Source organism: Vicugna pacos, chromosome 30 (genome assembly GCF_048564905.1).
Source record: "Vicugna pacos chromosome 30, VicPac4, whole genome shotgun sequence".
Taxonomy (NCBI): Eukaryota; Metazoa; Chordata; class Mammalia; order Artiodactyla; family Camelidae; genus Vicugna; species Vicugna pacos.
The window spans coordinates 10,354,634-10,371,738 of NC_133016.1; the positions used below are offsets into that span (position 1 = coordinate 10,354,634).

General features: G+C 44.0%; 1 protein-coding gene across 5 annotated transcripts in view; it reads right to left on the bottom strand.

The window, feature by feature from the left end:
• Nucleotides 1–17,105, bottom strand: part of TNFRSF11A (TNF receptor superfamily member 11a) — a 50,440-nt gene that overhangs the window by 14,699 nt on the left and 18,636 nt on the right. For 3 of the 5 annotated variants that reach the window (XM_072952210.1, XM_072952208.1, XM_072952207.1), the window contains exons 2-7: nt 12,825–12,906; nt 11,522–11,647; nt 7,387–7,530; nt 4,255–4,348; nt 2,998–3,092; nt 1,822–1,935 (exon numbers count right to left, since the gene is read on the bottom strand). In XM_072952210.1, the coding sequence (XP_072808311.1) occupies nt 1,822–1,935; nt 2,998–3,092; nt 4,255–4,348; nt 7,387–7,530; nt 11,522–11,639 (565 nt within the window). In that variant the 5' untranslated portion in view covers nt 11,640–11,647; nt 12,825–12,906. The other 2 variants (XM_072952211.1, XM_072952209.1) reach the window with 2 other exon arrangements.

Here is a 17,105-nt window from a genome sequence, read left to right on the forward strand (position 1 = left end):
GGTGACTGTTATTCAAAAATACTATGATTATCCATCTCCCTCCTGGATGACTGCAAAACCCCTCCTTACTGGTTGGTCTGCATCCACACTTACTGGACCCTCAAATTTGTTTCAGTTAATAAAATACCCAAATGCTTAAAACTAGAGGGATGTTTTTGCTTCCCTCTGCTACGGATGAGGTGCACAGTCCTCAGCGAGGCCTGCAGGGCTGTACCAGCTGGCCACGCCTCCCTTTCCAGTTTCTTCTCACACTGGTCCTGACTTTCTCCTCCAGCTGCACTAACCTTCTCTCAGTCCCTCCAGCTTGCCCTGCTCTGTCCAAATCAAGTAATTCTCTCCACATGGAACGCTTTTGAGTCTCTTTGGCTCCCCTCGGGCTAGTGAATTTCAACTTGTTTTTCAGATGTGGCTCCCCCTGCCTCCTCCCTGGCTGACCCTGATGCTGCGCAGACAACTCTGTCACCTGGAGCTCTGCTCCTCCCTCTCCACACTCAGCCTCACTCTGTGAGCTCAACATCTGCTGTGCCCAGGAGAAGCTTCCTCCATGAGGGCACTGGCTCTATGTGTGTGGATCCGTTTTGAGATCCCAGGGCCTGGCTGGTCCCTGGTGGCCAATAAACAGGTGTTGAACAAAGGGATGAAGAGAGAGCCGACAATCTGACAGTCATACATCCCAATTCAGTGACTGGCAGGCCTACTGCCCTTGCTTGGCATTGGGAAGGTAAGGTGGTAAGAGATTGTCACAGAGACAAAAAATAAAGAATGAAACATCGGAAGTCTGTTTATCTCACATAAACATGACTACACAAGTGATCTGCGTCATCTGAATGTGTGTTATTGAAATCCCCACTCATGATGCTGGGAAGGTGAAGTTGCATTAAATAACAATATTCAATAATGAACAGACTTCCTAAAAAGTGAATTGCAACTTTTCCTCTTCACTCTCTGCTTAACACTGGCATCTTTAATCACCGTCTTCCCTCTTTAATTAATCTTTTGATTGCCCAGTGTTACATTAGGTAATGTGATGTTGATGGAAATAGTAAGTATGCAGGGTTGTGTGAAGTCCCTGGGTGTGACTGTGGGAGAACTGATGGAATCACAGCAAAGCAGAGGCGGTCCAGATAAACAAGTGAGCCGCCGAAAATGGGAAAGGACGGTGAGGCCGCAGGTGCTTCAAAAGAGAACGAAACACCTTTAGGAAACTTCATGAACCTTGAGTCCTTTCTTTAAAATTACACTTTTTTAGCTTTGTAGTATAAAAGTCAAGCATGACGTGGTGCTACAAGAAACTATATATATAAACACCTTTTTTTGTGGAAAAACCATTCCCAATACACAAGGTAACACTTGATCACTCATTCTAAGATTGAGCACCTAAATTTTACTGTATAAGACAACTTACTTTCAGAATTTTAAATCCACACATCAAGGTAACACCCCAGTCAAAAATTTCCATCTCCCACTTACCTGAACATTTTGTCTCTGTTTTAAGTAATTAATTTAAATAATTAAGTAATTAATTTAAGTCATTTAAAATGTTTGTATTCTAGAATAAATGCAACCCCTGTATATCTGACGCTGCATAATTCATACAACAGTCTTCAGTCTCCTCCACCTTTTTGTTTACATGTAAACAGGCACAGTGATGTTTGTTCTGCCAGAGAACAACGAATTAGGTATAAAGTGCGTTTCACTTTAGTTTAAACAGATCACCCTAGAGGCAGTCAGAGAGCAAAACATGCATCTTCAAAGCACACACCTAGAAAGGTACCTGTTGTCTTTAAGATTCGATTTCAAAAACCACCACGAACACAATACCTGTTAGTGCTTTCCCTTCTCTCCTGTAGTAAACACCGAAGATGACGGCAGCAACTAACGCCACAGAGATGAAGAGGAGCAGGATGATTAAACTGGGCAAGTAAGTCTGGGGTTCTGTGTCGGAAGAAAATGAGAAAAACAGCATTAAAGGTCGTTTATTTTCACTCTCTAAATTTGAAAGCAAAACGCTTTCAACCAGACCCCAGAATCAAGGATGCTGGTGCGGAGGAAGAGAAGTTGGAAGTTCCCGACCCTGACTGTCCGTGTGTCCCAGAGCGCTCCCCCTGGGAAGGGTGAAACCCACCACGTGGCTGGTCCTGCCCATCAGCGTCGTGCCCTGAGGGAGGTCAGCCCAGGGCCGTCTTTAAATGCTTCTACTTTAGAACAACTCCAGGCAGGTTTACCACGCCATCCAGTTCCCTCTTTGCTTACCTGCAGAACGCTGCAACCTCTCCAGGAGGATGGGCTCCTTCTTCGTAACAGTCTTTTAAAAACGCTGCTCTGACTGTGGAGCCCCTTATCCAGAACTCTTTGATGTTTTTGTTTTCCTGTTTCCCAAACTGTCAAAACTAAACCCTCGATTTTCTTAGTCCAAGTTCATTCACGCTATTACTCTGTGGCCCAGGTTCCCTTGCCTCATTAGAAAGGTCTTCTTGCCACTTATGCTCCTCCTGTGCTGTGATACCTGGACCCACCTCCACACTCACCTGGATAACCAGCATCCACCATTAATGGTCAACTTCCTGCCAATCTTTGAAACTGTCCTTAAGATTAATTTGATCAACAAAATGTTCCATAAATAATGATATCTATATTCTAAATAAGTTGCTAACTCTGGTTGGTGACCAGAATCTGCCAAAGATACCCTACTGTGCCCGCCACCACCCTACCATATTTGGACATTTTAATTTATGTTTGCAGCCCCATGTTCTTTTTCTTTCTTTGTATATATGAGTAAGTGACTAGTTATCCATTCCAGAGTAGAAAATTATCAAGTAAACAACACATCTGGAATTAAAATACTGATAAAAATGAAATACTGAGCTGACCATAGATAGGATGAGATGAAAAGGGAAAGATGGACCCCTCCCGACACAGCATGCAATTTGGGAGAAATCTAGAAGAACTTACTAGACTGGGGCACATCTACTTACCAACCTGCTCTATGAAACATACCTTTTGGTGGTTTTGCAGATGGCAGAGAAGAACTACAAACCACATCTGATTTCTTGGTCCCATGATGTGCTTCCTTCTCTCCAAGAATGGTGCAGCTGTGAGGGGAAAGGTAAGTAAGTGCTTTGGTTTTATATTCTTATTTTGGGGGGTTTTTTTTAAGCTACAAAATGCGCTACCCCACTAGATTGCTAGCTCGTTCGGGAGAGGAACTTAACTCTTCATGGATGTTTGAATCCCCAGTGCCTATCCACACATCATTAAGGTGGACAAATAAATAAACAAAAGTAACTGCTACCAGTGCTCTCTAAGACTACTCTGAGAGCATGGTCTGAAAGAGGGTAGACTGGTGTCTTCAGTGAAGGCAATTCCAAGTTCAATTACTGCGGCTAACTGATAAACTTTGGACGAATATTCTTTTGAAGCTGAAAACACGGAAAACCTTTTGAAAATAAAAGTTGGATAAGTCGATCAGAAAATAAATATTTAACGAGAATTTATATATCGGGGAATGAAAGAATCATGACGTTGATTATTAGTATTCAACCACAAGCAGGCAACCAAAGGACCCAGGAATTTCACTGTGGACACTCTCATAGAAGCGTAAGATAGTATACAGATGAGATGATTCATTGCAAAATTATTTACTATGGCAAAAGACTGGAAACAACTTAAATGACTATCAATAGGGAACTTACTAAATAACTTATGAAATTATGGTACAGCTCTATGATGAAATACTATGTAGCTATAAAAAGCTACAAAGATTTAAGTGAACTAATATGGAATGCTTCATTCAGGATACATTATGGGAAAAAAAAAACCCAAGTAGGTAAACATTTAAACAGGATGCTTCCATATGCACATATAACACACACACACACACACACACACCCCTCTGGACAAATAAACCAGTGGTGTTGGGAAGCTGGGAAAAGTAGGAATCATGAGTGATAATAAATGTCATAAATCATTTGCAACTAAAGTTAAAACAAGGGAAAAAGCAGCTGCAACTGTAGCCAAAGCTTCAGTCAAACTGAATCTAACAGGTCTTACGTAGCCTGCCCATATCAGGTTGGCGATTGGTTGGACAGGTTTATCTTCCTTACGCCCAACTGACAGACTTTTTCCATCGTGAACATGGCTCCAGAGGAGGCCTCACCACACTGAATCAGTCTGTTTTCAACCCAGACAAGACAGCCAGAGATTGAGTTGTTTAAAGTCAGCAAACTCCCTCTAGGTTCCTTTGTTGTCACTTACTTGGTCCAGGGTTTGCACTTCTCTGTGGAGGAAAAGGTGTCAGAGAAGTAGCCCATGAGGCAGGGTTCGCACATCGTGTCTTTGTTGAGCTGCACTGTCCAAAAGACAAACGGACAAAAGAACACACAAGACAAACGAGGACACTTAGAGATCGGCCAGGATGATGGTCCACAGGACCAGCAATCAGGTGCTGCCCCCCTGCCCCTTGCCTCCCCCTTCCCACCCTTGCCACCTGCAGCTGATGGCTTCAGCCCCCATAGGCTTCGGAGACCTGAGATCCCACAGCAGGTGACAGCACTGTGCCCAGAAGGGTAACTGGTATCAAAGTGCAAACGCCAGATGTGAATTAGGTCCAGTTCTCTGATCTGGACCCTTTGCTGGTCAGAGCCACCGTCCTGGTCACTGATGCTTTGTTTCCTGGCCATGAAACCTGCTGTCTGATTTGTTTTAACCAAGCACCTGTCTGTTCTTCCCTTTGGGGATTATATCAGCCTTTGTCTACAGAGAATGGCAGCCTGTTCACTGCTTCTAAAGGAAACTGCTTGGTGGGGAGGGTATAGCTCAGTAGTAGAGTGTGTGCTTAGCATGCGCAATGTCCTGGGTTCAATCCCCAGTACCTCCAGCAAGAAGAAAACAAATAAATAAACCTAATTACCTCATCCCCCCAAAATAAAGGAAACTTCTTGTCCTAACCTTTCTGATCTATAATCTCACCAGTCCAACCAAGTCTTAGAATGCCAACAAAGTTTTCTCAAAAAAAAAAAACCCCAGAAACTGAAAGGAGAAAAAAAAGAACTACCCTACACTACAGGTCACTTTCTCTTAAACCAAGGGTTGGTAATAGAAGTTTTGTGTAAAGGGCCACATAATAAATATCTTAGGCTTTTCAGGCCTTCTGCGGTCTGCAGATTACATGTAGCATGAGAGCAGACACAGTGAATGTGTGAAAAAAAAATGAATGTGGCTGTGTTCCAATAAAACTCTATTTACACAAACACAAGTGTTGGGATGGATTTTGGACCCCTGCCTTAAGCCACAGCACTGAAAGCAGGAATTGGTTCTGGTTAGTAAGCTGTCTTCAGCTCTCTCATATTTCTCATAAACTACATTATCAAAATAGGAAATGTCTCAGATTTCCTACGTCTATTGCCTTTACTGCAATTGACACATGATGACCTCTGCTGATGCCCATAAAGAAGGACATTGGCTAACACATGAGATTATAATCAGGCAACTGGCTTGTGCCAAAACCACAAATTACTCTTGAAATCAGCAGCACTTCTGTGGTTTATTTTCATGAATAAAAACACTAAAATAAGAACTTAATATGTTCTTTGTCCAAAGTCAAGGGGGAAGTACATTCTTGATTTCTGCAATTGACTCAATAAGTAGGGTACCCCATCCCTTATTCTAGCGATTTGATTTGCTTTGAAATATTAGCAAAGGTGTAGTTAAAAGCTAGTCACTCACATTCATTCAAACAGTTTTTAAAAAGATAAACACACTCGAGAAGATTAACCCAGAAAACAAAGACTTCCTAAGGGGCTGCAAAGCACCAAGAGCCTGAAAGGCGTTGATATCTATACACTTGACTTTCACATCTGCTCTTCGTAACACTGACCTGCTGGGGGCATCCTGCACGTTCTTCTTTTTCTTTTCCCCTTTCAAAAGCACACTACTTTCACTTTATAAGAGAAGGCACACTTCTTACCTACTCCAAATCCTACCATGGTGCCAAACTTCCGAGATACCAAACAGAGCAACAAGTCAAAGTATGGGTGATGGAAAGCTCCTGCGTTCAGAGCACCTCAGTATAGCTTCTGTCTTTCCCTATCTATAAAGGGCAAGGGTGTGACAACAGAAATGGGATGTCTGGGATCAGGCTGAGCTGTTCTGAGTTCAAATATCCTGCAAGGTCAGGTGGGAGTGAAGTTTTCATTCATCCACGTCACCCCCTGTACCCTCCACCTATTGCTGAGGAATGCACCAAGGAGCAAAGCAGAGAGGACACAGATCCGAAAAAAAAAGCAAAAGGGGTGCAGCACACTTTTTTCACACAGGCAACACACTTTCTGAAAGGCTCTGGGTCTTGCCTATGTCTTAGAACCAGAATTAAAAAGGCAGCAGGCTGTCACAGGGAGATTTATTTTAGAATTAAAAAAACCAAGTCAGAATTCTTCCCAGAGACAGTGAGTCTTGTTTAGTTGATAATTTGACAATACGGACTGACTGTATCAGTTAGACGCTGTGATGGTTATTTTCCTCAGTACGGAATGAAATGAATAATATTTTAATGCTCCCAATCCTGTGTTTCACTTCTATAATTATAGCAAAACAAAGTATATTCATTTTTTGACCAACTGTGTAATAATAACTGTAGTAACACCTCAGCCCCAAAGAGATGTTTTTAACTTTCAGAACCTTGAGTTACAGGAAATCTTTAAAAATTAAAATTTCAAAAAGGTCCATATTTTTTTGATGTGTAAGAGTATGAAAAGGTAATTAGTAAAAACCCTCCAAGCCTAAAAATATATTAGGATAAAACTCTGCGGGGATGGTGAAATGGATACAAATCAAAGGGTAGTAAAGAACTACATAAAATTTCCAATAGTTTAAGAGGATCGGGGTATTTTTAAATGGATGATGATGGGTATCAAATTGCTGTGGTTGAGATTCCACTGAATATTTTTTAAAGCATTAAACTGCTGTTCCAATTCCCTGGAAACTAAGTCCTTAGCAACTCCTTAAATTTGTAATACAATTTTTTAGATGTCAAAAATACGGCAGGAGGTGCTCAGATTTTCAAAATTCTTCTAAGGGGGTGCACACGTTTTTTAAAAAAGTTCGGGGGGCCCTGCAGGATCCAGTTCCCCACCAAAGTGGGGATGAGAAGGTTGCACAGAAGGAGTGTTGAGCAGAGCACGTGGGCCGAGCGCTGACATTCCCTTGGAGGCACCTAACCTGGGGTCAGTTCCCGGGGACCCTCAGGCTCCTCCAGAGCCCACACCCCACACCCGCCAGCTCCCTGGGAGCAGTGTGGTGACGCCGGGCAGCTGTCGGGAAGCCCGCCTTGGCCTGGGGGCGCTTGCACGGCTAGGGCAGAGCTGGCAGATACACGAACCCAACCCGTACCCGGATCCCGGGCGCCGAAGCCCGGCGCGCACTTGCTGTTGCGGCGGCAGCAGTGGCAGTCCTCGCTCCAGTGGTACCCGGCCGTGCAGGCGCAGCGCCGCGGGGCCGTCCGGTTGCCGGGCTCCACCGCCACCAGGGCCTTGCCTGCGGGAGAGAGAGACAGGGCGGCGAGGCAGCGGGGGGCAGTGTGGATGCACATCTTCCGCCTCGTGCCACCAACTCTGACACTCCTGGCCCCAAACCCAGCGCCCGCGCAGCTTCGTGGACGGATGAGTCAGGCAGGACCCCTGGATGCAGGAACTCTCCAGTTCCCACTCACCCACACACACTTTGAGCTGGCACTAAAACATCCCAGTGGGCTTTGCTTTCTCTTTCTTTTCTTTTCTTTTTTCTTCCCTTTTCTTTCTTTCTTTCTTTCTTTCTTCCTTTTCTTCTTTCTGTCTGTCTGTCTGTCTCTCTCTCTAATAACGAATCCTGTGGGGTTTTTTAAAAGTCAGTTTTCATGTTAGTGGGAGGATTAGGGCCCCAGGAGTTTATGATCTTTGACTATTTTGGCTGATTCTTTGACTATTTTGGCTGATGCAAAATAGTCAACTTCACAGTCTGGATTTTTAGTAAATTCAAATGTGATAAACATTCTCAACAGCAATGTTAGATTGGACCTAAGAGAATAGGGTTTTTGGAGATTGGGGATTCATCTTGGGATCCTGCTGGGCCATAGTATAATTCAGAGTCCTGAAAACAGGGGTCCCTGTGTAATCAGATTAGGGGTCAAAGTCAGGAGGTTGGGCCTGGGGACACGCTTGGGAATTAATCTCTCCCCCGATACTTAGAATAACACAGTTGTGTCTTTTCTCACAACACACAGCAAAGCTCTCTCTCCTTATTACAAATCTCCTGGCTCTTTCTTTCCAGTTTTTGCGGCATAGAGGTAAACGCTCACACACACAGTAGATCTTCAATATTTGCTGGTTCACATGAGCAATTTCGTCTACTGGCTAAAATGTAACAGCAACCCCCAGATCGATACCCTTGGCACTCTTGCGGTCATTCTCAGACACATGCAGGACAGCAAAACTTTTGAGCCATTGGCTGGACCTGCATGTTTCCAGCTGAGGGCAAATGGGGTGACACTCTGCCTTCTAGTTTCGGTTCTCACACTGGAAACCAGTGTCCTCTTTGTGGCCTATGTAGTGTCCTGTTTTTGGCATTCTTGTGCTTTTTGTTGGTAATATCACTGTTTAAAATGGCCCCCATGCGTAGCACTGAGATGCTATCAAGTGTCCCTCAGCCCAAGAAGGCTGTGATGTGTCTTATGAAGAAAATGCATGTTTAGATAAACTTTGTTTAGGGATGAGTTACAATGCTGCCTGTTGTGAATTCATTGTCAATGAATCAAAATATTTCTTAAATAAAATGTCTTTAAACAGAAACACAAAACAAGGTTATGTGTTGACTGATTGACAAAAACGCTGTGACCAGCAGCTGACAGGAACCTAGCCCTATATTTCCCCCAGGAGTGGAGGTTCAGTAGCTGCCAGGTCAATGTCTGTGGTGACTTTACAGAACACAATGGGAATAACAAGAAGCAACTGCCTGTCTGCACATGCACATGTGAAACAACACAGTTACGTTATTTAAAACAAATCTTTCACCCCTAGAGGACCCCATCTCACCTGGGTTGTCCCTCGTACTTTATATTCCTGAATACTTATAGGAGTTATGGATTGATGCTTGTGTCCCCTCAAAATTCATATGCTGAAATCCTAAGCCCCAGTGTGATGGTACGAGAGGGTGGGGCTCTGGGAGGTGATCAGGTCGTGTGGGATTAGTGCCCTTACAGTAAGAGCCGGCAGAAAGCTTGCTTCCTCTCTGCTCTCCACCACGTGAGGACACAAGAAAGTGGCTGTCCTGAAACCAGGAGGAGGGTGCTCACCAAGCACCCCACCCACCATGCTGGCACCCTGATCTCAGACTTCCTGCCTCCAGATCCATAGAGATAAGCGTTTGTTGTTTAAGTCACTCAGTCTGTGGTGTTCTGTTAGAGCAGTCCAGCCGAACCACCCAGGGACAGAGTTCTGAGGGGGAACCAACCAAACAACCAGAAACCTGCTCCTCCTTCACCATCTCAAGTCACAAGCAGCAGGGAGGGGACGCTTCCTACTCCCATTCTTTTCAGAGCAGAGCTTGGTGAACCTGAGAAATCTCCACTCCCCCTGTGTCACTCTCCGGGGCCGGGGTCAGCTCCGAAGCACCGAGGCCAACATGCCTAAACATGGACATAATGTCTGGAAACACAGACGGACAAGGGTCACTTCCTTGTCCAGTATCCCACTCAAATGTAAGCCTGTGTGGTGATGAAAAATACTGACATATTTTAAAATATCTTAATGCACCAGGTTTGGGGATTTAATCAATTTTGGCAGTAGACATGGTGAATCTTTCTTTCCAAGAGACAGCGATGAGTCAAGCTCATTACTAAGCAGTGGGAAAGAAAAAAGACTTGATCAGATGCTTCTGCTCAGTGGAGTTTCCATGTTACCTTCTCTGGCCAAAATCTGCCAGCTGTCTCTAAAACTTTAGAAAAATCATGATGCTTAAGAAATATTTATTTCCTAGTTCTGTTTATTGGGGAAAAACCCTGTAAATAAGGATCAATCCTGTAGCAATGAGCCTCCCGAGCACTCAGACTGAGGTCGCTGGACAAGATGTTCTGCTGAAAGCAATGCTGATTCCAAGTTCAAGGCAGGAATGTCCAAGATGAGCCTGGAAGCAAGAAAGCTCTTAAAGACACCTGCGATCGTATCAAAAGACATGGAGGCCACCTGGGAGAGGGGAGATACTCTAAGCACCAGTAAAACTTGTAACTTCCATGGATTAAAACACTTCAAATATGTCTAAATGCATGAGTTCATAATATTCATACAAATCCTTTGGAGAAAACTTGGTGGTCAAGTCATTACTTTAAAAAGTGGCAAATCAAGTTCCAAGCATTCATTCTGTCTTTCCTGTAAATACTGTACTTCAGAGTAACAAACAGTGGATGAGGGAAGTTTCCCTTTATAAAGCATCCCAGCCAATAAATGAAGAAGGGATGATGGAGTTTGACCTTTCTGCAGCCCCTAATTCCCATGTTTTGTTTTGTTTTTTGGGGGGGTGGTAATTAGGTTAACTTATTTATTTCAATAGAGATACTGGGGATTGAACTCGGGACCTTGTGCATGCTAAGCATGTGCTCTAGCACTGAGCCATACCCTCCCCCCCACTGCAGCCCCTAGTGAAAATGGATCTAGGCCATGATCATCAACAGCGGCTAATGTCACCAAAAGGGAGAGAGGCAGCTACTTTGTGAGCCCTGACATAACCACATTATGCCTACTTACGAAGGAGTTTTGCCAAAAACAAAGCAGAAAAACCCAAACCAGATTCTGATCAGCCTTCTTGATCTAACAACCTCTTTACAGGAAATATAGGAGACAGAACAGCACACTCAGTGTGACCAAGGGACTGCAACCAGCAAAGTTCAGACTGTGGAAACCCCACAGGACTCACAACCCAGCTTCCTCAACAGACTAACTGAATGGGAAAGAGTGGGAAAGGAGCTTCTAGGTTGAAACTTAAGAGACACATTTTGACCCTGTTCTAAACAAATAAGCTATAATTAAAAAAACATTTGAGGCAAAAAATCCTGTAGCAGTCTGATAAGGCGATCAAACTGTAGCATCAGTAAGACATGGATGGTTTAAGAAAAGGACTGGAGACTCAGATCTGGTTTGGAGTCCCGCTTCTCACTTGTAACCTTGCAGAAATCATTCACCCCCTCTTCGTCTCCATTTCCTCACCTTTACCATGGGATGATCAGGGCTCCCTCATAAGGATTTTGTGAGGATTAAGTAACACAACACACGTGGAAACCTTTTGTCAACCGTAAGACATGTTCCAGGACTAAACACGAAAATATTCCAGGAGAGCAGTCCCACATGAAGAATTTTAACACAATGCTTCTGGGGTCTGAAGCATATCCTTATGGGGGTCTGTGGTCCACATGCCTTCCTATGGGCCTCCAAAGAGACAGCACTGCTGTATCTGAAACTGTCCTTTATCCACACTTCCCGCTGATGCATGGCTGACTCACCTGTATCACACACTTTGTGTAGCAAGCATTTATCTTCCTCATTCCAGGTGTCCAGGTATTCATCTGGGCCACAGGGCAGACAGACGCTCCCAGAGGTAGCGGTGCATTTGGAAGACATGTATTTTCCTTAAAGCAGAAAGGGAAAAAATGCACCAATCAAAAATACACTCTCCCCCCAAAACCAAGAAGTCCACAAAAATGCACCAGTCTGTTGAACCCTTTCCTTGATCACGATCCCAGGACATTCCCCACAGCCGGAACGACACGTGAAGTGTGGCCACAAGTCACAGTGACGGCTTCTCAGGCCTACCTGCTGATTCAGATAACCTCTCCTGGGTGTGCTGTGGCTGTGGTCACGGCGGCCTTTTCATTTTTCTAAGTAAAAGATCACCCTTTCCAGCCCAAAACCTCTGCTGACTAAGGAAAAGAACAATGGTTTTCAAACTGGTGCCGGCAGGACTTGAGGGGCTCCCTGGGAGCTAAGCAAGAGGAACTTCATCTCACCCCTCCCCTCCCGTCTTCAAATCCTCTCTACTGTCAATCTGGATAGTGAACTACTTTTGTTTTACGTACACTGTGGGCTCACAGTTAACTTTGTTTGACACACACACACACACACACACACACACACACACATACACATGGATCTTTGTTCTGCACATCCAAGAAGCATTTGTAGCTGAAATAGCTAAAGGATCTTGTTATAAGGTAAACACCTTTGACTCAAAGCTACTCTGCCCTCCCCAGAATGCTGAGTGAGGACCCTGTGGACCTGAGGCTTTCCTGAGGCCATAGAAATACTTGGCCATGTTCTGGCAGAAAACTCTGGGACATGGTGACCAGTCCACCTTCCACACCTGAGCAGGTGTGGGGGGAAGTTATAACAGGGTTTAGACAATTTTTAGCAGCAACAATTCCAGTATACTTGTCCCCAAAAATTTCTGTGAAAAGAATACTTTCAAATAAGAGTGGCATTTCCTATTTTGAAAGTTTGAATCACAAACTGCCAGAAGAGGTGTTTAAAAACCATCTTGCCTTCTCAAATAGCGTTCTGGAAAACAGGTATTTAATTCATCTTCCAGCAGCTACTTAATTCAAGTACCAGTTTCTGAAACTGCTTTTGATTTTTAAATGATTTCATCTTTTGAGAGAAAGGTTTTTGTGTTCAGAGTGACATAGATAAAAAGCCTAACCAATTTCTTTTTTCATCTAACAGGACAGAAATCATTCCTCAGATTAGGAAAAAAAAAAAAAGCCCCACCCACCTTGGAAGGACAATGAAAGGAGGTTTAGAAGTACAAACCCGGTTCACATTTGCTGCAGCATCGTCCAAGATGCTCGTAATGCCTCTCACTGGCACACGGGGGAGTGATCTGGAAAGTTGCCTAAAGAGAAAATGCACGTCAGGTAGAGATTAGGCACAGCTTCTTTCTGGAGAAAACAGAAAGAGAATTACTGACTCACATTTCTGAAAAGAGTAAGAAACCACTATAAACAGTCCTGAAACTGCTCTGCATAATATCACCCCCACCCCCCAGCCAAAATGTCACTTTCCTACTGTAGCCTGTTTCTCCCAACAATGGGCAAAATCAGCTGACACTGGAATCAAACGCTTTTAAGCATTTTAAAATATGTCGGTTATGCTCATAGGTAATAGGATGGGTAAAGGGAAATTTACAAACGGTACACAGAAGGCTGAAAATTGCTTGACATAAGCCACATACAGAATCTGTCCCACTGCTGTGTCATCTCATGGTGGATAATGTGTTCAGTCAATGTTGGTCATAAAACTGTTGAAAGACAGAGTGGGGCCCCTTAATACGTATATTATACCAGGTCAAATGTGGTCTTACAAGCTATCTCTGATTTTGAAAGGATGTTTAATACTGCTTACCTTTTAAATTTTTAAACAGGTGGGGAGGGATAAATTGGGAGTTCAGGGTTTGCAGATACTAACTACTATATATAAAATAAAAACAAGGTCCTAGTGTATAGCACAGGAAATTATATTCAACACCTTTTAATGGCCTATAATGAAAAAGAATATGAAAAGGAATATATACGTATAAATGAATCACTATGCTGTATACCAGAAATTAACACAACATTGTAAATTGACTATACTACAATATAAAAAATAATTAATGAAAAAAAATTTTAAACATGCAGAGAATTTTAAAAATGGGACAGCAAAAAATGGGGTCATAGGAAGCGTGTGGGCTTGGAGCCAGGAATCCTGCCCACCTGCCGGCTGAGGGATCCCAAGCAGGCAGGCTGCTTCAGCTTTTTGAAACTCTGTCTCCTTTCTATATGATTCTAATACCAACATTAATGTCCAAATCTGCTCATCTAAGCAAAACAAAACAAAACAAAAAGCTAGATCCCCTACAATCAATCAGAGATTCTTATCAGTTTGCTGCAGGAGAGCTCTTTTCCGTATCAGCTTTCTCAGTGTCAGAAAAACAACACAAACTCCTGTTGACAGGCGGTTGTGTTAGAAACTGAATGGTGAAATGGAAGAGTTGGGCTGAGCTGAACAGACTTCACATCATGCACACCAAGGGTCAAGTTCCTGCTGGGTCCCGGGGATGCAAAGTTACAACCTTGTCCTCAAGGGGCTTCCACACACCGGGGTGTGGGCTACCATTCAGGCAGGCAGGGGGACCCTGACCTCAGCTGATGGCCAGGGGAGGTGTCCTAAGGGATATGACAAGAGTAGTCTCACTGGTTAAAAAGAAATCGGCCTGATGAGGAAAAAGGTGGAAGTAGAGGCAGGGCAGAGAAGGCTTCTTTGGTAGAGTGAAATGTTCAAATGGTAGTGACACTGAGGTCTGAAGTGACACATGGGGTGGGGTGGAAGTGGCAATGGAGACCATCAGCAGAGTTGTGGGAGGCCGTACCAATCATGGACAAAGCAATCGGTGGGCTTCGCCTGCATGCTAAAGAGCTCGGATGGAAGGTGTAGCAATAACGTGGCTTGGAAGAAGCCATGCATCCTCAAAATATCTCAGTTATGGAAGAAAGTTTTATACAGAAAACATCACAGCCAGAAAACCCCAGGTCAGCTAAGCAGAGCAGGTGGGTTGCTCCAACCACCCCCTGGCTTTCAGGAGGGATGGGGACAGGGACAGTTACTCTGAGGTCGATGAGAATTTCAAATGTGTTTCTGGAGCCAGGTGTGCCAGGAAGGTTGTATTTGGACTTGCTTCCTACGCCCGGCTAACACTCTCCCTGGACCCCAGATAACGCAGATTGATGTCAGTACATTCACCACGTGATAGGGTTTAAGGACCACACTGTAAGCCTAGTGGATATTAAGAAGAATGATGTAACAGAAATCACTTCCTCCTCTCTTTTCTGGTCTCTTTTTCTCTGTTTTTATAGGCATCATGACAGTTTCTCTGTGTCTGGCGCAGTGATGTGTGCACGTGGAAGAAAGACGTAGGGACGCAAAATGGTGCAGCTGAATGCAGTCAGTTGATACGTGACTGCTCCTGCAACGCTGATGACAAAGGCAAACAAGAGGAATGCGTGCTTGGGCTGTATTTCAGATGTTAAAGATTATCGAGTGCTTCTGACCTATAAGAAAGCTGCAAGCGTCTCTCTAAGATAAGCACAGACCTTGGCGGTGTCACACACACGGGTTCTTTTTAGGGGAATTTGGTAAAAGGGCTCCCCTGAGGCAGCAGCTTAGCAGCACCGTCAGGCTGCTCCAAACTCTGGTACCTGGTGAGCATCATCTACCTGAATGTGTGGACAATTTGTTTACACGTTTAGGAGCATGGCTGTGATTCCTTCAATCCATCCACCATCTAACCCAGGGGCTTAACACCTCCTGGCAAAACTGAGGAAGTCACAGATTCCAGAGGTGACCAGATGTCCTTGCACTAAAACAGATTTTCACAGATTATTCCTTAGAATTCATTTCTTTCTCCTAAGCTCACTGTGACTTTACACTTGGACATGTCTTCTTTTTTTTTAAATCGAGATATAACTCACATACCATAAAATTCACCCTCTCTAAGGGCACCATTTAGTGGTTTTTAGTATATTCACAAAGTTGTGCAACCACCACTGATGTCTAATCTCAGAACATTTTCATTTCCCCAAAACTGAGATGTCTACGTGACAGAGCTATAGGATTACAGATCTTTTAAGGAGTAGCAGCAAATCTGCTACTGGGAAAATCTGCTTCGGTGAGGCAGGAAATAATGGTATTAATCTAATTTAAGGTACAGCTTAAACTGAACCCTACTTGGTTCTTGAGTTATATCATATACTCTGCAATATACCATCAAACCTTCAAAATGGCAATAAATATACAACTTAAAAGGTAACATGGGAGGGTGGGTATAGCTCAGTGGCAGAGTATGTGCTTAGCATGCACGAGGTGCAGGGTTTAATCCCGGTACCCCCATCAAAAAATAGATAAATAAATAAACGTAATTATCTCACCCCACCATAAAAAAAAAGGTAACATACATACACAGGTATAGTTAAGGAAATATGGTTTGAGAGTAAATAAAAATAATCTGAAAAACTCTCTTTACGATGCTCACACCTTCAGGAGAAAGCAAGATGTGTCTTTGTTGTTTTTCCTCTCTTGTCCTGGCTCTCTGCTCCCAAGAAGCTCTGTGTTTTTTCCTCCACTTGGAGCTCTAGGGTGAACCCTCTTCCTAGAGGATCTGCAGCTTCCCAGACCTCACACAGCATGTGAAGCTCGCCCTGTGCTGGTCTCACTCTGATCCTGAGCTCCAAGTCCAGGAACTGCTCCCTGTGATTTGCCCTTTGCACAGCAGTCTCTGTGTTCATAACTATTAGGAAATCCAGATCTTGGACACCCTGGCTGCTCATTTTCGCTGATCCCCTGGGTAATTGTCCCTTGATGCTGCAGGTCAGACTGGCTCTGCCTGCCTGCCTACTAGATCCCAAGTCCCTGAGTCCCACCTTCTTGGGCTCAGCTTCCAGTTAGGCTGAGCTAGATAGATCTCTATGATGGCTGGATGCCTGCCAAGAACATCCACAGGATGGCATGTTTTCGGTGTGAATGAACCCTTCAGCCCCTCCCAGTCGGACCCCTCCTTTTCCCTACAGATTCTGTTCTGCAGTCTACCATCTCACCAGCAGCTGGGAGCGCCCCTAGGCCACCCAAACCCCTCCTGGTCCTCTGGCCCCCTACTTCTAGAATTTGGGCCTGACGCCATTCCCCAAGACCAAGTTCCCAGTAGTTGTGCAGTGGAAGCTCTTATTATTGGGGGCAATCCTAGTTAGGCAGTAATTTGACAAAAACATGTTCCTGCTTAAGTGTTTCAGAAGTAACCTCCCAGGGAAGGAGGGAATTTAGCATAAGGCTGCAGATTTTCAGTTAATGGGGTAATTCTGGCAACCACCTACAGCCTCCTCTCTTAGCCCTAGATATAGCAACAGAAGGCCTTCGGTAAGTGAGTTGAGATGTACAAACTTTTAGTTATCTACATTTTTTGTTTCCTAGTTTGCCTTCAGGATTGATCTGTTTCTTTCTAAAACAATAGAGCTTTTGAACCATCGTTGTTTCCATTAAGCAAATAAAGTAAAACCACTTTTA